The following is a 25,256-nucleotide window of genomic DNA, read 5'->3' as shown; positions in this document are numbered from 1 at the left end:
TGCTCATTGACCCTACCAATACAAAATGTTAATAGAAATTGCAGTTCGATGAACATGGATCAACTTAACAAAATCCAAGAAAATTGCTTTTCATGAATATTGATAACACCACAGTATACATGTACATAATTTTCTTTCTCTGCTCACTATTGATTTGCTTCTTGTTTTGATATATGTTTGTCTGACCTCATTAAGAAGAATTCTATCCCCTTAACTGTATGGTGCTTTATCCTATTCATTTAAAAAAGCAACTCAAGACTCGTTTAATGTTATTGCAAATTTACTTGGTCTTTGGTCCAATTTAAGCACTATCATTCATTTTACAAGAAGGAAATGCCCTGACAAATGGTCAATACAAAATAATAGTTAAATAATAAACCTAATGAATGACCATTGAGTCCAAGAACATTCCACTTATAATACGTAAAAAAAATCATTATAACATGTACAAAACTGTTTCGGCGGAGGTTAAATAAATGTTTCATAAAAAGGTGGGAAGGATTGTAGTTTCACTGACTAAATAAAAAAAATCATGTATAAATAAAACAACGGAAGAATGATAAATTGAACTCTATGAAAGTTATCAAAATGACAAGAGCATTGATACAATAATAAAACCCAAAACACATTTGTATAAGATCTGTAAATGGCCTTGGCGACTTTTAAAAGTCATAAAATACTTAATACCAACAAAACAACCTACCCATTTATCTTGAAAAAGTGTGTTATTATTACATGTCAACTTGCTGGAAGTGTAAGAATAATACACAAGTTATCTTAACAAAGAACTATTTCAAAAATAGCTTGCCGCTTTATTGAAGGTTCTTCAAAAGAAAAAAATGTGCCATCTGGCTTGGTCTGCTTCACTTAAACCTAATCAACCAAATATTTTCTTTGCTTTGAAATACAAAACATGCTTGTATTTTCATTTCTCTTGTATTTTAAATATTTTCACTTTTAAGTATCACTTTAACATTATTTAAAAAAAAACCTTTTTGGATAGTTAATTGACTTATTCATGAGATTAACAAATTAATTTTCAGACTCGACTAAGAACGCAATTGAATTCCATAACTCTGTTTTCTTAACATGATTAAAAAGCTACAGAGCTGAATATTTCATGGAATAAATATTGACAGAAGACATGTTTTTAGCATGATTCAGCATCAGTACATACCGGTATGTACTAATAGAAGACTATGAACAATCAACATCACTGTAGGCAATACTGTATTCATCTAATATAGGTTACAAAAACATTTTATATCGTGATAAATTAACAAAAATCATGTACAAAACATTCTTCAAAACATCATTTAACATAAAAATAATCAATAAGTCTATAAAATGAACAAAGTTCTGTCAAAATTGACAAGTTATGTCTCTTCAATAACAACCAATATCTATGACGATCGATGTATCACCCATATTCCCCTATCATACCGTAATGTCGCGTGTATAACACGCACTTTTTTTCAGCCAAAATTTGATAAAAAGTGGGGGGTGCGTGTTATACATAGGACCAAAATTGTACCCCATTTTTTCAAGCCGTGATTCTTGATACCACGGGAGTAGTGACTGCCGATATAGCGTGTTATGCAAATTGAATGAGTGTATACTAAATTTACTGCATCAGAAATACCTTATTCTTAATTTTTTTCCCCATGTATTGAAATATTTATCCTCTCTTAACACTATTTCTTGCATCAAACAAGTTTAAATATCGCCAGTGTATTCGCCATTACGTAAGCAGCCACCTGTTGACTCGGCGCGTGGTCAATGTTTGTTTAACAATTTCCGGTGTCAGAAGCATGCACCTCTCTGGTGTCGGACTTCACAGGGTGTTTTCAAGTGCATGTAGATAAGCAATTATTCTGATTTTATTAAACTTAATTACTTTGTGTCCCGTTATGCAGTTAAACGTTATTGCTTTACATAGACACTGCTAAAATTACATCGATCATTTGTACGACTTGATAATGACGATATACGACATACGAACGTTTCTTCACAATGTTTATTTAAACAACAATCATAGGGTTTGACTATAATTAATCAATTAAATAATTTCTGGTTTATGTCTGCAAACATTATTACTTTTAAGCACTAAGCTCGGTTGCCGTTCTTCTCTACGTATGATGATCTTCTACTTCTCCGATGTTGTAAGAAACTCTTTACGAAGTGTCAAATGATATTTGATACCGCCCATGTAAATCGTACCGTCCTTTTTAATTAAAAGTGTAAGAACTTTGACTCTAATTTCGCTTAGGCCATGTTCCGATCACGAAATTACAGTAATTACGCTTGGGTTAAAAAATCATCATTAAACATCGATAGTTATTTGGGAAAATGGCGGCCGTCGATTTTCATCGTCTGTGCTATGTTCCGATCTCAAAATGAAAGAAATTGCGCATGGATTATAAAATTAACATGAAACATCGATAGTTTGGGGGAAAATGGCGGCCGTTGATTTTACCATTTTTTGGGTGCGTGTTATACATAGGACCTGCTGTTTTTTCGCCATTTTTTGGTCAACTTTGGGGGTGCGTATTATACACGAGTGCGTATTATACACGAGACATTACGGTATGTCTGACTATCATTTCTGGTCATTAACCAACTGATTTCAATTCATTAATTCCCCTGTCCTCTTCTTCCTCCTCCTCCTCCTCATCCAATTCATCTTCATCTTCATCAAATTCTTCATCAAGGTCTTCTTCCTCATCAACAGTATTTTCAATTAACTTGTTCACTTCTTCCAGTTGGTTTTCTGCCTCATCCTCTTGGGGTGGACATTGCAAACATTTGGGACTAAAAAAATACCAGCAATATTTTAATAAGGTTTTGTGCCTGCATAGAACTTTAAAGGAGATATGCTAATGAAAGTGCACAGGTGCACGTCTGCAAAAGTGATAACAGCATCCACATGATTTGGAGCCAGAATGTTCCCAAGAAGATAAGCAATTAATCTCGTAATGGCATAAAGAATTTGCCAGACAAACCAACAGATGAACCATCCCTTCACATAAATATCTTCCTTTGTTTTAATTATACAATGTTGTAAGCATTTATCAGACAAAAGCTATAGGGCACTGTAACAAAACTGAATTATGGCTACGACATCATGATCACAATAACAATCTCTCTTTTTTTGGGATGAGTAAGCTAAGTTCAATTGTTCCATTAGCCAACTTTTTCCAATATTCAAAATCCCTACAAAACTCAGTCATGTCTGTGTAATCCAAGTTTCTTGAAATGAAAAAAAAAATCGAAGGGCCATTAAAAGATTTCTATTTCCTTTTGATTGTGGCTTGATTGAAAATCATTTACTGGCCACAAAGAAGCAAGGTGTAGCTAACACATTTCCTTTCAAACAAAATGAATCAGAATAGTGTCTACTTTACTGACAGAAGTCAAAACTGCCATACTAAGCAAGTGTTCACCTGAATAAGCCAAAAAAAATAATGGAACAAGTAACATGCTTTTTTATCATCTATTCTAAGTCTCCTAGTTCAAAAGAAATGACACGCAATTTATCGATAACTCTTAATCAATTATACAACTACATTTTTGTTAAAACAAAAACATAAAACTGTATACATTATTTGGAGTTTTTTTTTTTTTTTACTAAAAAAAAAGAAATAAAAATCATGCTTCTTGTCATTTCACAAAAATCCTCTGAAACACAAAATGCTTGCAATCCTACCTGTTGAGTCCGTAGCTAATGCAGGTGTCCCCGATACACTGACAGCAGCCCTGCTCATGGAACCAGCGGTAGCGGGCGGCCCCCATAGACTTGCACGACTCTTTACATTTCCGTAGGGAGTAACACTGTGACATGAAGGCCACCGTACAGTTAAGGTCGGCCCCATATGTGTCCTTGGTCACTTCCTGTCGCTTGTCTGTAAAACAAATAAAACACTTTGTGATACTGTATACAGAAAAATATTCGTCCCAGTTTTCTTTTCACCCATTTCACCCTCGTTGTCAGCGGGCGAATTTAAGACTGGGCGATCTCCCATGTCTCAAATTATTTCTCTCAAAACTCAACTGTGTTTGAGCGAATTCAAGACAGAGTGAAACTATTTGCAAGAGTAGAAGGGTGAAAATTACTCTGAGCAAAAATAACCCTATATACAGTACAGAGGTTTTCAAAATAAGATGGTACTTCATGCGCAAGGGGGGTACTTGGGATATTTCCGACAGCCAGCCGTCCAAACAATCCACCCCCACCCCTCTAAAATCTACGCATTTTCCTTATTTCTAGTAAATTATTAAATTAAAGTAACATTTCCTTCCAGCATTAATGCCTCTCAAAACCCCATATAGTTTGGAACAATGTATGGTACTGTGTTTGCAAATGTTTTCAGTTCATAATGTTGCCAAAGAAGTGATAAATCATTGATGACAGCTTCTCAATTTTCTATAATCAGTCAGTACATGCACTGAATGTTAATGCATACTGAACACAAATCAATGTCTGAAAGTACAAAGATCATATCAGACAGGAGGAAGTAGGGCAGAGGGGTTACGTTTGGGTGAAATATATCCACCTTATAAATACATAATTACTCATATCATTAAATGTTTAAAGTCTGGCAACACTTAACGTAAACAATAAAAATTTTTTTTTTACCAATGATAATGAATCTTTGAGAAGCCTTATGTGAAGATTTTTCTCAGATTATGTCACTGTAACACCTGTGTGAAATGCACCAGCTTGCTAATTACCATAATAAATAGATTATTTACATTTTTCCTTATTTCCGTGATGGCTAGATCGATGCAACCTTCCATCATTCTTGTATTAGAGCCTTGATATTTACATTTTTTAATATTTCATCCCTGATTTGTCAATTTTGATTCACTGCATTTCGAAAAATTGTCCCAAAACAAATGAAAGTCTAGCTGAAATTTTTGAAGTGACAGCATATGATTTATGGCTTGTCTTCTTATTATAGCCACAAAAAAATAATTATGGAGTCTTTAAATTTGGAATGACAATATGTCTTCCTGATGGGATCCTCCCTACAACATGATACTGTCATGGGGCATGTTTTAGAAATATTTAGTGTGAAAAGTCGTGTCAAAAAGCTTTTTCTCTCTTCATACTCAAGACCTCTTACTTGTGAGGTGAGAAATTCGGAGAATAATATACGCGACACCTGCATATTGTTATATGCTTTTAACACCCTCTTATGGTAAAGCATTATACAAGACTAGTGATTAATTATCCAGTTTTCAGTGAAAACTAAATCTTGCATATTTCAATTAAAAGCTTTGTACTGGTTTTGTACACATACTATGAATGTTGCACAATCGTAAATTATGAAGGTCTGCAGGGTGGGGGTAAAGGTTTAACTTTCCTACACAATAAAGGTTTTACATAGGCAAACAAAAAAGAAAAAATTTATCAGATATTGATCTGTAGGTATTTAATATGATCTAACACATAACTGCATGCTATACTATGATTCTTTAAAATTTGTATTTGTCTTTTATTCAATTGGATAATCCATGAAAATAACACAAACAATCCCAATTAAGTGTTGGAGAAAAAAAGAAAGAAAGAAAGAGAGAAAGAGTTATTCGTGTCTTGTGGCTTAAAATTGTGCAAATAATTTCCCTATCTGTGCAGGCACAAGGCCAAATCACTTTTACATGTGTGTTCCCTTTTTCACGGATATCAGAAAAAAAGCTGGCCTGTAATGAATAGAACTGAGAGATCATAATACAATGCAGAGAATTCCTTTCTGCTATCATGTTTAGATGTGAGTCAATCACTTCACTCCAAGATTAAACCAGAAGACTCCACAAAAGTCCAATAAAAAATCAACAAAATCCCCTGTCGAACACCTGTGATTCAGAATTTTCTCTCTGGTGTAAGATTTAGGTAAATACCTCCAGCACACCTGCACGATCTTTAAATCTCGAGATCTTTATCCACCTTTGAAAGCAGTGTTTGACAGAACTACAAACACTGAAGAATACCATTTCCTCTACAACCCCCTGAAAGCGATGTTACCATTTACATTGGGAGATCAGCACTGTACTACTCCCCAGGAATCTTGGCCAATCACGATGATCTTTTCTAAATTTACACAAATGCTACCTCTGCCCTTGCGATCAATCAAAAAATTAATCTTAATGTCACGAAAAAACCCAGATCTGTTGTTTTTATTCCACACTGTGATAAGAATATCAGGCTTGATTCGCCTCTAAACCTTAAAAACATTTTTGGTTAATTCTATCAATGTCAATATAAATGCATTTAAGGTACAAAGATTAAAAGCTAAAATTATCTTTTGCCACTTTAATCATCCTCCACCTTAAATTAAAAACTACCAGTAAATTGGGAAAATAATGCTTTGGCAAAAGGAGCATAAAAGACACCAAAGTCAAGATAATGGCAAAATTTCACAATAATTCATAGAAAAGCCTGCAGCCTTCATCTAAAATGCTGCTTAATGGGGATAAAGGTTGTTTTATGTTTGAGATGTTGGCAAATTAAGATTTCCTGCCTTGGCAAGTTATTTACAATTAATCCTTCATGTTTAGTCCTGAACCTTATTTCTGAGGAGGAGAGGGAGGATAAGAACATGGACGGAATCCAGAGAACCACTCATGTACACAATCAGCAACATAATTACACCCAAAGATCAAACCAGGCAGCTTAATCAGGTGTTCTGGCCTATCTCTCATTAAACGTGTCTATAATCTACAAGAGGATTGCACAGAGTCTTCAGGGTTCACAGCCTTGTTTTAACATGGAACCTACACAGTCTGAATCATGTCACTGGTGGCAAACTTTTTGAACAATTCAGATTTCTTATGGTTAAAATGGTGTCATGTCCATAGGTGTCTGAGCTATCTTAGAATGTTCTATTGTTAAAATAATACTGTCCTATAGACCTCATTTAGTAACGAGGGCTTGTTCCGGGACACAGATTATTTTAACTAGAGCAATCTCTAAGATAGTAAATTGCAGATATTTCATATTCATACTGTACTGTTATAATTTTTTTTTTTTTAAATTTAATTAAGCTTATTGATAGTTTCAATTATGTCATATGTATTATATTTAACTTAAAAATTAATCCTCAGAATTAGTATGGGAATGAAAAATTAAATTCCTTTTTTTCTTAAACAAATGCAACATTGAGTCATTGACTTTCCTTTGATCGATAATATGCCTCTTTGCATTATAAACATTGGATGTGAAATGTCAAAAAAATCCCAAAAGATCTATTATAATCATTTCATTATAACATGCAGTATGAGAGTTATATCTAAGTTACTACACCAATAAAGGAAATTTATACATGCATGTATTTACAATGGTTCAAATAGAGCAGACGTACACAGACCTAGAAGAATCGGAATTATTTGAACCATACACTGTAAGTAGAATTAATGACAAGTCACTCAGCTCAAGAAATCAGGAGGAACAAATAAAACTGACAACTAAACCTAATGAAAAAATAACAAACCATGTCTCTGCCACAAAAGGATACCACAAAAACATGATATATATCTAGGACCCACCAGACCGAAGCCTAAATCAAGTGTTTATCCTGGATCAAATTAGCAGCATGTGATTCATCAGGCAATCCTTAATAAGACAGCTAGGACTTCATTTACTAATGGACAAAGAAGAGCACTAATATACCACAGGTAACCTTTGCTGTTGGAAAAAGAGGAGAAGTTATATCGCGGTACCTCAAGTAGCCTTTTCCCGCTGGTGGTCTGCATAGCCCACATATTTAATATCATAGCTCATTCAAAGCTAATTGGAAAATCTTGATGTACAAAAATAATTGAAGTCAAAAAAGGCAGTAGGATATCATGGCTTTTTACTTTGAATTCAACATGAAAATGGTCATGTGGATCAAAATCTATATGTGTGGTCCTCATGGATAATGAATAATCTGAATGATTCAATCATGTAATTATGTAAAGCTCATATTCCAATGCTTTTAATTGCAGTAAAAATTTTAGTCAAAGGGAACTGAAAGTATATGCGTATCCCTTTGAAATTAATCGTTGATCAAAGAGATTGTCAGCTTTTGTGAAAGCTCAACCAAGAATAATACTTTTTTAAAATAGCTGCATAAACAGATGAACAGTACAATCATGTATAATAGCTGCAAGTTAACTTAATCATTGGTGAGAAATTTTCCTTCCATGCTATTTTCATTCAGTAAGAAAATTCATGCTTTTGTCCTATGTGACATGTAACAAGTAAGGACAATTCAACACCACAATTTAAACAGAGCAATAAACAACAGATTACCAGTACACACCCTCACCCTAGCTGTTTGGTTGGTTGCATTGCAATATCTTGATTACTATCAAAAGCTGCAATTGTATATCTTTAGAGATGAAACAATTAGATTGTTAAAAGAGGCACTTGGTCTTTGACCATGCAATACACAATATTTAGAGAGCTCTGACCTGATATGGGAGTCTATACTTATCTTAATACTGCGTCGCGCCGCGCGGTATTCAAAAATTACTGTAATTCCACCCTCTTTCTCAATTTTATAAAACTCCAAATAACTTCTATGGTAACTTATACTAATTATTGATCAATGTTGCAGAGAATATCAACAAATTTGCTCCCTATAATCTTTAAAAGAAGCATACAAAATATGCATACCATAAAAATTACTCCATCAAAATTCTCACAATGTGAAGGTTTATGGCTATGTAACATGCATGTGTAATATGGGTTGTGACAATCACTGTAAAACTGATAGGTTACTTGTCAGTACCTGGAGAATAGAAAAAGACGGCCACAGAGCATGAAGCAAATGTTCTCAAAAATCGTAACGGAAGTGTCATCCTTAACCCTGGATCAAGGAATATAGACCGCAACAATACGTTTTACCTTGTTATTAAGTTAATGTGGTTATCTGATGACAGGTACATCTTGTTTCAATAAAATAGCAATAAGATTTGTTTCAGCTGAATCACACATCAGAAAAAATGCCCTACAACAAATTTTCAGTTATTCTGACTCATTTGTTCCAAAATTTATGAATTTCTCTTTTTTAGTAAAATATTTGTGGTCTAGCTTACTTATCCTTGATTTAGTTATGTCTTTTGAAAGGCAAACAGAACAGTAAAAACCATTCATTTTGTCTATCCATGTTTGATAAACTGTGCTTATGTTTCTTTTCTATGCAGACACATTCGTTTCATTGGTGTCAGGTACGAAAATAAATTTTAAAACAACGGAGAAAACTTCCAAAATTCTGGGACAAGAGCCGGAAACCAACAAAGGCTTGATAAATTAGCGGGTGGAAACACATTAAAAACTGTGCTGACCTTCAAGTAATTTGGCATGCCACTGAAAGCTTTAAACTCATCTAGAATGTCCGCTTAATTTGGTTCTCTTAAGATATCGTTTTCAATGTTTGACATGCTGCACAACACTGCTGATTGTTCGAAATTGTGCAGATCACGACACAAGGCCTTGTAATACGTAAAAAGATAAGGAGTTACTCAAACAGTATACAGCACATTGTGCTCTGCTTCTGTATGTCAAAACCTCCTTTGTCTTTTTGTCACTCAGAGCTGTCGAATGCATTTCATGAAAAGTTGGACCCCTTTATTTTTTGGCCATATTTTTTCCCACAGTCACTCTTTTTTGACAAGAACGTAAAAAAATTCTGATATATAGAAAAACAACCATTATAATAGTTGATTTAAAAGTACACCAATTGTGGGCAATTCATTTTATGTATTATAGTTTGCTTCTATAAAAAGTATAATTATAGGAGGCCTCACAGGAACATTTAATTGCCTGTTTTTCTAATAGTCCATGAAATATTTCACGACTTTATTCTCTACAGTTGTCTTTGAACTTATAATCATAAATGAACAAATCAAAATAGCTCAAATCTGCAAAATCACACATCACAATGGTTGTTCGTAAATAAATTTTCAATCTACGTAGACCTCAATAAGACATTAAATTTCCAATCTATAAGCTATATCACTTCTTACCCACAAAAAAAAAATTCTCACTTTGCCTGTGGTGAAGAAGTAACGCTCAACCCATTCCTTAATTTTTGGCTTCAAAAGAGATATGTCTGGGAGAAGCAACAATGACTGTCCAATATTAGAAAATTCCACACAGTGATAAATACAGTCTAAAGAGTTTATATCTAACATAACACAACTGGCGACACTGGTACTTCCAGAATGTCGCCAATAGGACAATATCTCTGAATCCAACAAAAGAACTGCACCAGTCGACATTGGATGTCCTGCCATCTCGAGATATCAGTTATTTTGATATAAATGACATGTGGTTATACAATTGTAAGATTTTAAATAATTTGTTTGATATAGTATCTTTCCTTGACAATTGAATCATGGAATTATATTAATGAAAAGTCATTCAACAGCAATAGATTTGTACTCTTAAAGCATGTTACGGTAAGTGGGAGTTATTTGACAACACACAGCTAAATTAGTAACCTTTTACTTTATGCGAGTTTATGCGAGAAAATGTGGTAACATGATCTAAATGTATTTAAAGAGGAGATTTCTTTTTTAATTAAATATCAATGATTTATTACCTTTCATATGATATGTAATGAAATAGAAAAATATAATGTATATAGAAAGTGCGGTTTCATATTCAATCTTGCATTGCATTTTATTTTCGGTCTATAGGTGTTTCAAGAGGAAACCTTTAAAATTCAAGTCAGTTACAAGAACCAAACAGACTTAAGGAAAAATCAAATATTCAAGATTCTGCTATAGGCTGATGTCGCTCTTCTGACTAAAATGACCCATCCATCATACAAATTGTATAACATAAAAAGTTCCTTAAGTTTCTCAATTTCTGAAAAATGAGTCATATTGTCCATACATAAACTGACTGAGTGGTCATGTGATGCATAGATAATGATTTTTGTAAAACTTGCCAAAAATCAATTTCTTTACACAAATTAAATTTTTCACATCTAAAAGCTTGAACCTGTATTTAAATGCTGCTCTAACGATTTTCATGAATCTAATATTGCTTTTTAAAGTTTATGCACTGCTGAATTGAGCGTGTGTGGTTTTTCAAAAGGAGAGAGTCTTCTTACTAATTTATAGCCACAGGATTTGAAATTAATGAAAAACTGATAGCTTTGTGAAAACATTTTTGATTACTTGATTTCTTGTAATGTAAAACAATTGACATGGATAAGCAACTACAGATTTTTTTTTAATTAATGTGTAAGTGACACCCAACTCCACTACAATTTCACTAAAACATCTAAGAACACTAAATCATTTATTAACAAGTAATCTCATCACAGCAATATAAATAGTTAATGTATTCTTGATCCAATTAATAAGCTGTCATTCAAGATTAATGTATGAATGTGTTTTCATATTTGCTACAAAGGAATGTCTACCGGTATTTCTAAAGACTGCACAGTACAGATGTCAACATGGTACAATATCCCCTTACCATATTCAACTTTATCTAACTACCGTCTATTTAAAAAGCAATCCCCTCATCCCGATAACGTACTGATTCCCCGATAACGCAAAATCTCTCGTGAAAAATTTACAACCATCTCCTTGAACTTCTACATATAGCCATTTCACGGATACCTGGGTATTTGCGAAATCTTCCAACGAGATATATGGACCAAGAATCTTGAGCCTTGTTTATAAATCAGCTGTTATCTTCAACACTGATGGATGGCCATTATGTGACACACCTTACCTTTGGAGAGATCAAGAATTCCATGATTAGATTTGTGTGCGAGGACATCAAAGTGCACAGGCAATATGAATGTTGTCCATCTCTTTTCTATATCCTCTTGTTCTGTTAACACATTAAAGAGTTCTGGAATAGGGTCGTGTAAGTCCTCTATCGTGCTGCCATCTTGTAAATCGTCATCTGGATCTGGCTTTGGACACAAACCTATTATTTTCAACAAAAATTCAATTCCTGTTAGATGAACAATATCGTAGGTCTTAGAGAATTTGTTTTGACACAAATGTATATACAAATACTTGACATAATTGATATCTGTGTAACATGCATTTTATACAGTAAATGATTACCCCCGTAGTACTTGGTTGTATGAACATCCTAGCCAGTAAATAACTAAATTAACTGGTATATGTATAACTATAACTGCTGGGGCTTGTGCTCTGCATAGAATCTGACACCCAGTTTAAGACCTCTGTCAGAGATTTTAAGATTCTCTTACAACTTAAAGAGTTTTGCAGAAAATGTTAGAGAAATAAATTATTTTCAAGGTTGATTTCCTCCCAGAAAGCATCCACTCCCAAAATCTCACAATAATGTTGATTTCCTCCAACAAAACACACACTCCCCAAAATCCCACAACACTCTATCCCACCTCAAAAATTTTACTGCATGCTAATCCTTTGTAAATTTGGGTGTGTGTTTTTTTTAATCCTAGAACATGTATTTATTGACAAGGTTTGGTGTGTCTGTACTGGTAAGTCCTGGCTAACAATGCTTGCTCCGTGCTGCTAGTTATGTAACGTGGGGGATCAAAGGCAGAGAGCATGCCAGTTTCCTCCCCTGGAATGCTCACATGTGCAAGATGTCAAAAGATCTCATCTATAACCATTCACAACATAATGACAAAGATTCTTTTCGTTTTTACTACACTAACCATATCACCATTATAATTATGATTTTCTTCAAGCTATGTGGCTTTTAATATTCATCAAAATTGGTAAAATCTTTTACTATGTACAGTTAAATCTAATGGTGTATCTGAGGGAAAATTAGTTCATGTGTAATGATTTACATGTACCAAGAAACAATCGATTTGATATTAAATAAGAAAGGGTTAATCATTTAATGATTCAATAAACAGAATAAAAGAATATGCGCACTATGAAGCAGCATAAAGAAAAAGTGAAAATACCAACCGACACAGGAACAGCATTCCGTGTATAACTTGGACAAGCACAGTTGACAGTCTTTACAACACGTACAGTTCTTTAGACTGGTCATATCACAGTCACATGATTTGATTAAAAGACATTTGCTGACGATACTAACACATACGCCTTCATCACAACACACGGCCCACGAAACACACACCACAAGCACTATTGCACAGGCCAAGAATATTTTATTCCTCATCGTGGGATCTGAAATATTAAAATACACAAGATGTTATTATGCGAAAACAAGTAGAAATATTCGCACTTTGAAAGATGCTACAGTCTAGACTTTGTCATAATTATATACATGGATTGTCAAATTTAATTCATAATTATGCTGATGGTGTTAAAATGATATGAACGCTTATGAATTTTTTGTTTGCTGTGTCTGAAAAATAATAATCATACTTATGTATTCTTAAAAAAAAAATATTAATGTGTATGTATAATTTTTTTTAAAAATCACTTAAAATATTCAAATTTTGAAATAAAAGGTCTTCATGCTGATTTTTATTCATTTAATGATTAAAAATATAGTTATTTAACTATTTTGAGGACATTTAGTTATCAATGTTTTTTTTTTTAATTCAGTATCATACATTTCAATAAAAATGAATTTATAAACTTGATACAATCATTTTATAAATTTGAAGGAATAAAGATAAACATGTTTGAAAAACGACAAGATTGTCAGTATTTGTTGAGATTAATTCATTAGTAGGGTGATAAACATTGACACGAGGTTTTTTAATCTGGTGCACTAAAATACGTACATGTTCTGAAATGTTTGTAAACATTTAAAAAAAGTAGATCGGCTTTGTCAACTTCGAAGTTTTCCAGAGATTTGTGATGGGTATGTATTAATCTCCATTCCCAATCTTCAATTAAAGAGACCCCATTGTTAAGGTGTGAACAGTAAACACACCCTAAACTTTTCTTTGTATCAAGCCACAACAGAGATATTTACTACTATAAAAAAAAAGTTTCACATAACTCCAAAATCGAAGCTGCTCGGCAGTGCTTACATTTATCAACTACATGATCAACTTAATTATAAATGCTGCGGTGCCAATTTCAAGTGAATTATGAAGCCATAATTACATACCTGTGGCGTTTAAAATCTACATCACACACGCATGTAAAACATATCCCTCCTCGTAGCTCCACTAACAACAAATGTCCCGCACCTGTATCCCTTCCACTTCCGATTAGGCGCACGCAGTTATCTCCCGTACACGCTAAAGACTTTCCCACCTGCGCTGGCCAGCGAGAATAGTTATACGCCTTATCAGTTTCGTCATTACTCGTCCTAATCCTTGTTTATTGTCAGCGGAAAGATTTTTAATAGATTACCTGTGTGTCTCTTTTGAAAAGAACAAAATAGTGTTTTGTGTCCCTTTTATAAAGAGTCAGATAGACGATAAGATATGTGCAACAAAATTAATCTAACGTACCATCACTGCAGACATTTAAAAAAAAATGCTAGTTCTAATTAAAAAATAATGCCAGAACTTATTCTAAGAAATTATAGAAAGAAAAAAAAACATTTGAGTGTTGCTTTTTTCTTCCATAAAGCGTTGGCGCTACATGAATTTGTGCTCAGTAACCGCTTGGGGGGGGGGGGGGGGGGGGGGGGGATTCACGTGTCTAAAACGCACGCAAAAAAATTAATAATATTTTTTTAAGTCACTTTTTGATCCAGCAGTATGAATGATCATAGACTTTAAAAGTAAAAAATTCAGTCATACATCAAATTTTTATTATTAATCGTAATATATTAGATTGCCACTTAAACAGTTAAATTAGTTTTGTAATGTGTACACAAAGGTAGAAACAAGACAGGGCAATATATATTTAATATTTCTTGATAGCGTTTTACAAAAGAACTTGCGACTTACAATTGTACGACCAAATTTACACATGTATATGTATATGCTTATTCTTAAAAAGGTACCAACTATTTGAACTCGTCTTAACCCTAGTAAAACATTCTTACACTAATTGAAATTGTTTGCATAGTCTGACCTAAACCTACTAATTGAGACAACTTCACTAGCATGCATGGAATTTGATGACGATCGAGCAAAAAATTAACGAAAAGCTCACATTAAAAAAAGTGGGAAAAGGCACAAACAAACTCTTACCCCTTCCGCCACCAAATCTTGAGGTTGATTTTACATTTTTGAAACGTTGATTCTTTAAATTTGATCTGTTTCACCCAAGAGATGTTTTCTTTGTTGAGTTTCCCTTGTAAAAAAAAAGAAGAGAAGAAAAATTCCACAATCTGCATCAATAAATGCATATATAGAGTTGGCGGTTGATGTATAGTCCATGCGCCAACATATTCCAACATCTCCACCAAGAAATTATATATAGAATTTTTTTTAGATATGAACCTCTTATCAACTCATAATTTTTTTTATTTATCAATGATATGTTTGATTTAGAAGTATATTCATATATGATAATTATTGACGATATTGTTTAAACTAAAATTAAATCGATGAAGAAAAGTGATTATGTACATTTGTCAAACAAATCTATTATGGCATACTTTAATGTTCTTACAAAAATTAATACACACAACCTTCATATTCAAATAATGTTGATATTCAAAGAGAGAAAAAAAAAATCATATTACGTATATTTCTACATTTTTACAAAATATTTCAGTCTTTAAAGTGTGTATATATCATTTGTGAAATTGTACACGGGCGTCTGAAAGTATTTGGACAAGCGAGAGAAATGTTATACATGTAGGTTGAATCCCTTTTGGTCTGGGGAGGAAGGGGGTCTAAAAGGATGGCTCCCCCAATTTTTATGAATAGGGGAGGGGGACTAGTACTCTTTGCTTATTTTTTTAAAAAGGCTTTCTTTTTACCTAGACAAGGCTTCCACTCTGCAAAATGTTAAGAGTTTTCCCACAACCATATAAAGCGAAATAAAGCTTCAAACGCGTTCTCCGAAATAAATCAAGATTTATTTTTAGCATGAATAATTTAAGAAATGGTGTGAATGCGTTCCCTGTCTATTACATCTTTTTTGATTGATATATTTAACTTAACTTCTGACACGTTTTAGAGGCTAGCTTTCTACCGATTAAATAAAATATATATATATTTATTATTTCGATAGGGAGCCAATCTACAGTCCCTTTCCCCAAAATTTATCATCTTGGAGACTAAAAAAAGAAGAATAAGAAATCCGAAATTAAGGGGGGGGGGGGGGTAGAACTCTATCATTTGATATATCGTTTAATATAGATGAACATTTAAAAAATTATACCGATAAAAATATGAATAAAACATCAAAGGAACCTACCCCTACTTTCACCATACAATTCTGATTTTTTTTTTGGAGAGAGAGAGAGAGAGAGAGAGAGAGAGAGAGAGAGAGAGAGAGAGTTACTTTTCAGAGTCTTTGATGAATATCAGAGGTGCAAGTATTTCTTCATATGTGTTGATTTAACATCTGCTGGGTTAAGAACCTGCGTTATTCAAAAGTGAACGATATTCACTTCGTAGTTGTTAATAAAGAGGACACACAACATAAAGAGGACATACACTGGCATGTACAAATAAAAAATGATGTTCATCTTCAACATCAGTATTACAGAAATGAAGCTTATTGGAAATGGAAAAATTTAAGCATGTTGAATTTCAAATTTGTTAAAATTTTTGTTAACTTATTAATTGGCTGTAGAAAGAAATTTTTTACTTTACCTTTTTTCTTTAATATTTTTGATGAATATGTCCCTGAAAACCATATTTTCAAAATCATAAATAGATACTGTATTAATCAGCACGTGAACCAATAAGCCCCAAAATAACAAAGAATTGCATTCAGCCTAAAAAAAAAAAAGTCGCATTATCTTTTACTATGAATTGTTTATTGTACAACTTAACAAGTAACTGCACTTCCGGACTAGAACGCGCCATCTAGGATATTATCCAAAATTTCTCCAAGAGTCCTCTGGAAAAGGTGCTTTAGGCACAATATACAGCATGAACCCAAATTTTCAAAACATAGGAACAGCTTTTGTTACAGCCTACTATCAGGCTTTTGACAGTTGTGCTAACGGAGATGAAAGGGGAGCCAAAATTTCACAGTTTTATCATGTGAGCACGCACTTCTGTAAAGGATTTATATTTGTGGAACCTATACTTCTTTGGGCTATACGGATGGTTTTTATGTAGTTTTATATATAACGTGGAAATATTTCGTACCAGATGATATTTAGTTTTGTAATCAATAATGATTTTAAAGTTACTCCTTTTCCATTTCTTTTTTTGAATTATCTTCTTTCAATGACAACTTCTCTTAAAAAAAGATTGCATTCGCAATTATTTTCATCATATTAACATACAATATTCACAATAACTCAAGTGGTTTTGGTATGTCATATCTTTAGAGAATTCATTGTGGTATTGGTTTGTAAGTATTCAACTTTAACTTTTCAATCCACTTGCTCTTTGGGCAAGGGAACTCAAATTCTGACTTGTCTGAATGCAAAAAAATTGGTAGTCAGATAATAATTAAGAAGATCACCATATTAATTCATTTTATGGAGTTAATCACAATATGTCGACCAAATACTTTCTATATGGTAGGCTGAGTTTCTGATTAAAACATGGATGGACAGTGGTCAACAATTTTAGCATACAGTGCCCATGTCAATTATTTCTTTAAACTTGGGAGGACTATTAAACCTTATTGTACTCAATTATAAATGTCTTCCTAAATTTCAAAAAGCCGAAATCTCCACTTTAGAAGACTCAAGAGAGACCTAAACCTCTTTGCAAAACTGCATATTGTAGCCCTCAGATTCCCCCCCCCCCCCCCCTCCCCCCTTTACCCACACATACACCCACTTACACGAAAAGGAGAGGGCTCTTATTGGATAGAATTGGTAAAATTGTAAAATGAATTTAGGAAAAATAATAATATAATTAAATCTATGCTACTGATAGATTGTTTCATAAAATCAATTGCTACAGACATTTTTAAGTCTCCCAAACATAGTTTTGAATTTATCTACTGGTTCTTTCTATGAAAATTATTCTGCCTTTTCACCTTGACATCTCATGTTTACTTACAATTAATCTAGATAACAGTGACTTTATATTCCTGTGGAAAATTAAACATTGAATAAACTGGGTACTATAATTATTATTATTTAAGAATGATGAGAGTGTTAATGAGAAAGGCTGAGATTATAGTAAACAGATATAATTATTACGATATATTCAGAGGTATAATATGTTATGAGTTGTTTCCACAGATTGTGTTAAGAAATGAGGTTAACAAGCCCAAATGTAAAATTTTTGCAGATATAATTATTACGATATATTCAGAGGTATAATATGTTATGAGTTGTTTCCACAGATTGTGTTAAGAAATGAGGTTAACAAGCCCAAATCTAAAATTTTTGCAAGTTATTTGCTTGTACGAAACAGTATCTAAATGGGCTTTAATGGTGTATCAACTCATATTTTCACTGTTCTGCAGCAACAGCTCTAGCAATTATGTTTTGATCTTGAAGATTACTTTCACAACTGTGAAAATGCAGTTATAAACTACTATAGCAGAGGATAAATCTTTTGGATTGATATTTGGTTTTGGATTTGTTTAGTGCCTTTATTCAAAGTTGATAATTTGATAATTTTTTTTTTGGTTCAAGCATTGATTACTTCATGTATTGTAAGAATGGGGGACTTATGAAATATATTTCCTTTGATGTTTTCTTGAGTATTGTAAAATTGAATCTTTAAAACATAATTCTTTAGTCTATTGGTTACTGCTCTATAACACTGTTGATCTCGATTTTTGTTTCCAGCCTGATGCTCTATTAATATTTGAAGATGACCAGAAGCAAGGCAAAGATGCAATTTGTGAAAAAATCAGGGTATATAAATTATGCAATTTTAGATACATGTATTTTATAAGATAACTCAGAATTGTAAACCAGTGACTTGGTATTAGGTTATAAAAAACTGTATCAAACTTAATTTTTTAAATGCGTACCTTGTGTAAAAAACTGCAAAAATGGTCAGCGTATTAATTTCAATAACATGTTCTTCATTAGTGTGATTGAATATCTGCAAAGCTTCTTTTGTTATCTTATTAGAATATAATATTCATCATGTCATACATGATATGATAATTAATAAAAATCTTGATTCCTTGCTAATGTTGGTCACACTGTACTCAGTTTTCTCTGTCTTTTCTTGCAGAATTTACCTTTCCAACAGGTTCAGCATGTGATAACGAAAACAGATTGCCAACCAACATTGGATGGGGGAGTTTTAATAATGGTCTTAGGACAACTTCAGGTTAGCTTATGTTTGAATTTAGTGGACTGATTAAGATGATAGATACCAGTAGAAAGCTTTTTATCTTTAAAGGAAAAAAACCCACATGGATTTTGCATTATTTTTAATATTGACAAGAACGTATCAAAATCTGATGCATCTTGGGGGATATATGGTATGTCATGACCTAAAAGTAGGTCATTTCCATATTTTATGGCTAGTACCAGTACATATATTCAGATCTCAAAATATGTCAGGATTTCATCTTGTTCTCTGTTAGTAGATGGTGTTTAATAGTGAAAAAAATTTAAAATAGCAACTGTTGACTGTGACAAACCTTGTTATTATTATAGTAGAGGAAATAATCTCTCAATAAAAAGAAATATTTGTAATGTTAGTTGCCTGTGCATCAAACTTGGTACATATATATATGTATCCTTTAAGTAGTTGAGCACCTATATTGATTATGATTTCAGAAGGTCATAGGTTAAAGGTCAAATATCTAGACTTAGATTATTTCTTTCGTTAAGTATAAGACCTGTTTCAATATTGCCTCCTATCTTGTTTTAATGAATCAGATGTATAAGCTAAAGTATGATTTTAGTTAATACTACAGTTTATGCATGTACATGCACAAGTATTTATTAGTTTATGCATGTTTTAATTTAATTATCTAGATAAAAAATGTTAATACATATGTGTTATATTTACAGGCGGATCAAGACAAACCCTTAGGATTTTCTCATGTTTTTCAACTTCGTCCAGAAGCGGGAGGAGCGTTTTTTATCATGCATGAAATTTTCAGGCTAGCGGTCTTCAACTTTGCAGCTTAGAAAATGTAGATAGTAAAAGTAAGAAAAAATCCCAATCAAGTGTAAATGTACCAATTGCAAGAGTGACTTTGTGTATCCATACAGCCTTTGATACCAGTTTTCTTGGTATTCCTGCTTGTATTAGATTGTTTCTATTGTCCACCTTTTTTTTGTTGTTGAAAAACTATGAATGCAGAACTTTTGATTAATTTTTGCAAGAGAAAAAAATTGGAATGATTTTCTTTTATATTTATGGAAAGGTGTATAATTTTGTTAGTCATTGAATAAGATAATATAATGTTTCCTGTCGTTGGCTGTTTTACATGCCTTCTTCAATTCACAATGTGTCCAATTTGTCAATACACATGTGCTACAATGTGAGTTTGCACATACCAATGCACCACTCAATTTTCTAGACTCAAGATAGTTATATGGAGCGCTTGTACAGAAAACTAGTAACCAATTCCTTAATTTTACTCATGTGTGTTATAGATTATCAGAAACCCAAATTTAGCAAGGTGCCGCTTATGATAGAGACTTGTCGTGCTTCATGGATGATAATTTTTTTTATTTGAATGATAATTTAAATATATGTTCCAAGCTTACGTTAATGGGCTGTTTAAGAAATTTAAAATGCTTGCATGATCCTACTTTGTGTTTAGCATCCTATAGAGAGTTTCTAACTGAAAGTATTTTTGTCATGATTATTTGTCCAGTTGGCTGTAACAAATGTCCTTAATCCAGTGCTACAACAGGTGCAAGATATTGGTGCAAAGTAAGCTATGAATGAAAAATATCTGCAAGAAATATGTACATGTTCTTTGGTACCAGTTCTCATGTTAATTTTGTTGTTATTTTGTGTTGTATTCTGTTTCTGTAATAATAATTGTAGATAAAGATAAAATTTTACTAAAACTATTTTTTAAAGATACTAAACCCCAAAAGTAAGAAGTAAATGCTGAAAATTTCTTTAGGTAAACTTTCTTTCAAATTCTTCAAAAAACTAAATATGTAAATATTAGAAACCAAATTTACAACAACATCTCATTGGAAAGAAAAATATTAATTACTATGTTTTACTTTCTCTTTTTAAGTTGATATAATTTCATAAGTCATATTTGTCAAATAGGCCAATGTTTTCAAGGTAATATAAAATTGTTTAAAAAATTATAGGTTGTACTTTGGCAATTACTATTTTTTTGGTAAATTAACACTTTGACCTTTGCACTGGTTGTTGATGTATCATTGCTTCCGTTTCATGTTTATTTTAAAAATTAAGAGTAGCTGGGTCATTGATTTTGTACATCTTGTTCTGTAGATGATAACATTGTAATATAGATCGAATGTTTCTGGTACAAGTTCTATATGTATTGAGTGCACAGCTAAGTTAATAAACTGTACTAAAGTACCGCTCTGTGTTAGTAATGTATACATTTATGTGTTAAAACTCATATTATGATTCCACAAAATGAAATATTCATTGGTGGTTTCCTCATTGTTGCATTGAACACTAAATTTTAGATACTTTATGGAGGAGTCGATCCATGAAATTGACACAATTTTCATTAGATTTTAGCTCACCAAGACAAAGTCGGGAAAGCTTATGCTATGACCACAGCATCAGTGTTCGGACCAGGTTAAAGTTTTTGGAGCAGGTCTGAATCTAAGTTATTACTTATCCCACCTTCACCAAACTTGCATGGATGGTGCATCTGTAGGAGTTACTTATGGATTTAAAAGACTTGGATGCTGAATCTATGGCCTGAATTTCAGATGCTGGAGGAGGTTCAGTTTTTTGGAGCTGGTTAAAGTTTTTAAAGCAGGTGCCCTTTGATAGCCATATCTTAGTTACTGCTCGTCCTATCTTAAATAAACTTAAACGGATGGTGCATATGATACTTAGATTCATTTTAACAAAAGCTTGGACTTTGTGTAGTTGTGTCAAATAGCAATGCGATGTAGGCTTGTCTATTCCATTGCTGGCCACTCAGCTATGGCTCTTTGAAATCAACAAGATTTGTCTGGCTTCTGAGCTAAGACTACCAATCTCTGCATATTTTACTCGAAATTAACATCATTGTAACTTGTTTTGATGCAAGAAAAAGATAGTTAATCCTTCCAAAAGTTTAAGGTCTTGTTATTAATAAAATGGTTTTATGCACTTGACAGGCTTGAATCTAAGCCATAGGTGTCGGATGCTTGAGGAGGTTAAGGTTTTTGGAGCTGGTTAAAGTTTGCCCTTTGATGACTTCATGTATATCTTGCTTAGTATTATCTTCACCAAACTTACATGGATGGTGTGTTCTTGACAGGCTTGAATGCTGAATCTGAGCCATAGGTTTCGAATGCTGGAGGAGGTAAAGGTTTTTGGAGCACTGGTTCCCTTTGATGACTATATCTGCCTACTGGTCCTTACTTCAACTTGCATGGATGATGCATCTTATGAATCACTTATGCACCTGACAGCTTGAATGCTGAATCAGAGCCATAGATTTTGGATGCTGAATGAGATTAAGGGTTTTGGAGCTGGTTACAGTTTTTAGAGCAGGTGGTATTTCATTTTGCGTGCCTCGCATATGTTTATACTTGTGTTCAATACTGATGAGCTTTAAATGCTCAAAGTTGAAATAAATGATAATAAATAATTAGATAAAAAATGTTAATTATTATTAGATAAATTTTTACAAAATTTGGATTATGAATTAAGCATCTTGTGATATTGATGCATCACATATGATGGGAAGCTGAATCTAAGCCATAGGTTTCAGATGCTAGAGAGGTAAATGCAGGTTTGAATATTGGTAAAAATGCTGTCCTGACCAACTTTCATTCATGGTTCATGTAACTTTAATTTGGTTTTGAAACACAAGGCTAGCTTCAGATACTGAGCCTAATCTCCATTATCAAGGATGCTAAGAAAAAATGTCCTACCTCACTCAAACTTGCTTGATACATGTAGATGTGATTTTTGATATAACAATTCCTATTAATATTCCTATGGTATTGAATCATATGATTAATAATATTGTTTAAAATGATATTGTATTGTACAATACGATACTTCAGCATTGTATAATATTGCATTGTATTATATGATATTGTATCATGTTATTATTAAATATTTAATATGATATTATATAAAATCATGATATAATATTGTATTATATGAGGTGATATTTTTATATGAAATTGTATCACATGATAGGATTTAAATTGTATGATAAAATATTGTTTGATGTAATACAATATCATTTAACACAATACCATATGATACAATATCATATTACATGGTACAATATTGTATCATATAACATGGTACAGTATTTTATCATGTCTTATAATACATTATTGTATCATATTATATAAATAGTGCCTGTTTGGGAGGGTAACAGTTGAAATTGACACCCCGAGAAAACCGCTTCGCGTCGGTTGACAATGGTTTTCGAGGGGTGTCAATTTCAACTGTTATCCTCCCAAACAGGCACTATTTATTTTGTTATACTGAATGTTTTAATTTTTAAGAAAATTTTACTGCTTTTATATAGGAATAACGTAAATTCTACAGCAAACCGTACGCGCATAATTTTCGTGCATGTAACATTTTTTAATGTTACCCATTGCTAAGTGCGTTGCTAACGCTGAGGGTAATAGAAAATATTATTAACTGCGTCTTAACCAATCAGATTTCAGTATTTAACATGAAAGTATAACAAAAAACAATATCTTACCATATGATGCAATATCATATAAGATACGATTTCAAGTATTATACAATGTCATGACATATGCAATAATCATATATCATGACACTATATGATATTGGATTAAACCACAATGCAATATACATGTACAAAATGGTAATAAAGATCAGGAACTATGATTACCATAAAATATGAAAAAATCAACATAAATTGATGCCAACAAATATTGATGAAACCACAGTATGTCCAAACGCATATACACTGACCAGATAGTTTGATAACATATCATTAACAAAAGATGAGGAAAGATGGGTAATGATTACTAAAGGTCATTAGAGTGAATGGTGACCTTTGTCCCAGTTCATGACCTGTTTACGATTTAAGATTTACTGCACCACAAGTCTATAATAGCTCCTCCAGTGGATCAAGAGGAAATTAAAAAACATCAAAGAAGATAAATTAATTTATTTTCATTTCTGGCCTGACAACATAAACAGGAAATCCGAATAAAACTATGAGATACAGTTATGAAACAAGAAATTTATGCTACAAAGTAAATGAAACAATTCCAGTGTCAGGAAAGAGATTCTTAAAATGTACAAATATTGAACCTTTAAAAGTTATACAAAATTGAAAATTCCTCATATTTGAAAAATTTAAATTTAATGCAACAATTTTGGGATGTATATTAATTTGAACAAAATATTCGATTGGATCTACTGGTAAAGTTGAATAAGACTTACAGATATAATGTGTATATTTCTTCATTTTAATCATACAATTAACTACATTTTAGATCTTGAATAAATAAATAGCAAAGTTTTGTAAAATATCTAAAATAATGTGAACGATACATGATATTTACATGCTGGTATGTGTATACATGCTGTGCAACCTACAATATATATATTTCAGTAAAATTAACTGACAATTCAATATGGCAGCTACTGTGGGTTTCCTAAGTTAGCTGACAGAGGTTTTTGTGTCTATTTTGAGAAGTTCAAGATGTTCTGCATTTTTTTGTGTCATTGGTGTAAATTTAGTATCAATTGTCCATATGTAATTGTTAAGATTATTCCAAGTTCATACATAAAATTCTTTTGTATAATATTGTAGGCATTACACTTTTTTATCCAGGTACTTTAAGATTCAAACTGCTGAAAACGGTGAAATAAAAAGAACGGAAAACACAAACATGGCATATTTTTAATATATGCCATTCACAAACTATCGGCAGTAAAATTCAGATCTACAAAGCCATTAAATTATCCTTGTTGCCTCTGATTTGAGTAGATTTTTAAATAGGATATGATTGTACAATGTACACAGATTGCATCCTGCAGAGAAAAAATAGCCATTTATTCATGATAATGTCTCAATGACATATTTGTATGTACAACAATTAAAATTTCGGTATTGCCTTGGCAAAAAAAATGGATATATCACATTTGTCAAAAGAATGTACAGAGATTGTAAAGGTATATATG

General features: G+C 32.5%; 2 protein-coding genes across 3 annotated transcripts; one reads left to right on the top strand and one right to left on the bottom strand.

Moving 5' to 3' along the window:
• Positions 1-262: 262 nt before the first annotated feature.
• Positions 263-14,242, bottom strand: LOC105332289 (twisted gastrulation protein homolog 1-B). Of its 2 annotated transcripts, none has more exons than XM_066078510.1 (6): positions 14,051-14,242; positions 12,928-13,152; positions 11,738-11,938; positions 3,707-3,902; positions 2,590-2,811; positions 263-1,442 (listed from the first exon to the last, which is right to left on the bottom strand). In XM_066078510.1, exons 2-5 carry the CDS (start codon positions 13,142-13,144, stop codon positions 2,613-2,615), a joined length of 813 nt encoding a protein of 270 aa, XP_065934582.1. In that variant the 5' UTR covers positions 13,145-13,152; positions 14,051-14,242; the 3' UTR covers positions 263-1,442; positions 2,590-2,612. The 2 variants fall into 2 exon arrangements, with proteins under 2 accessions (XP_065934582.1, XP_065934583.1); XM_066078511.1 differs by lacking the exon at positions 14,051-14,242 and adding an exon at positions 13,719-13,875.
• A 2,606-nt stretch (positions 14,243-16,848) lies between these two features.
• LOC105332288 (uncharacterized) lies at positions 16,849-21,478 on the top strand. The gene is made up of 4 exons (XM_011434833.3): positions 16,849-17,063; positions 18,782-18,850; positions 19,179-19,277; positions 19,970-21,478. The coding sequence occupies exons 1-4, from the start codon at positions 16,950-16,952 to the stop codon at positions 20,087-20,089; spliced, it is 402 nt and encodes a 133-aa protein (XP_011433135.1). The 5' UTR covers positions 16,849-16,949; the 3' UTR covers positions 20,090-21,478.
• Positions 21,479-25,256: the final 3,778 nt, after the last annotated feature.

This window comes from Magallana gigas, chromosome 3, assembly GCF_963853765.1.
Source record: "Magallana gigas chromosome 3, xbMagGiga1.1, whole genome shotgun sequence".
In the NCBI taxonomy this organism is placed as follows: domain Eukaryota; kingdom Metazoa; phylum Mollusca; class Bivalvia; order Ostreida; family Ostreidae; genus Magallana; species Magallana gigas.
This window is presented reverse-complemented; position numbering and strand designations above follow the sequence as displayed.

Bases quoted from the DNA above. Each gene is read 5' to 3' on its own strand.
- LOC105332289 (XM_066078510.1), bottom strand. From the start codon at position 13,144: ATGAGGAATAAAATATTCTTGGCCTGTGCAATAGTGCTTGTGGTGTGT. The intron at 3,903-11,737 runs GTAAGGTGTGTC...TTTGTTTTACAG, and splicing joins AATTCTTGATCTCTCCAAAG to ACAAGCGACAGGAAGTGACC. The intron at 2,812-3,706 runs GTAGGATTGCAA...GTATTTTTTTAG, and splicing joins ATTAGCTACGGACTCAACAG to TCCCAAATGTTTGCAATGTC.
- LOC105332288 (XM_011434833.3), top strand. From the start codon at position 16,950: ATGAACCCAAATTTTCAAAACATAGGAACAGCTTTTGTTACAGCCTAC. The intron at 17,064-18,781 runs GTGAGCACGCAC...TTTTGTTTCCAG, and splicing joins AAATTTCACAGTTTTATCAT to CCTGATGCTCTATTAATATT. The intron at 19,278-19,969 runs GTTAGCTTATGT...TTATATTTACAG, and splicing joins TGGTCTTAGGACAACTTCAG to GCGGATCAAGACAAACCCTT.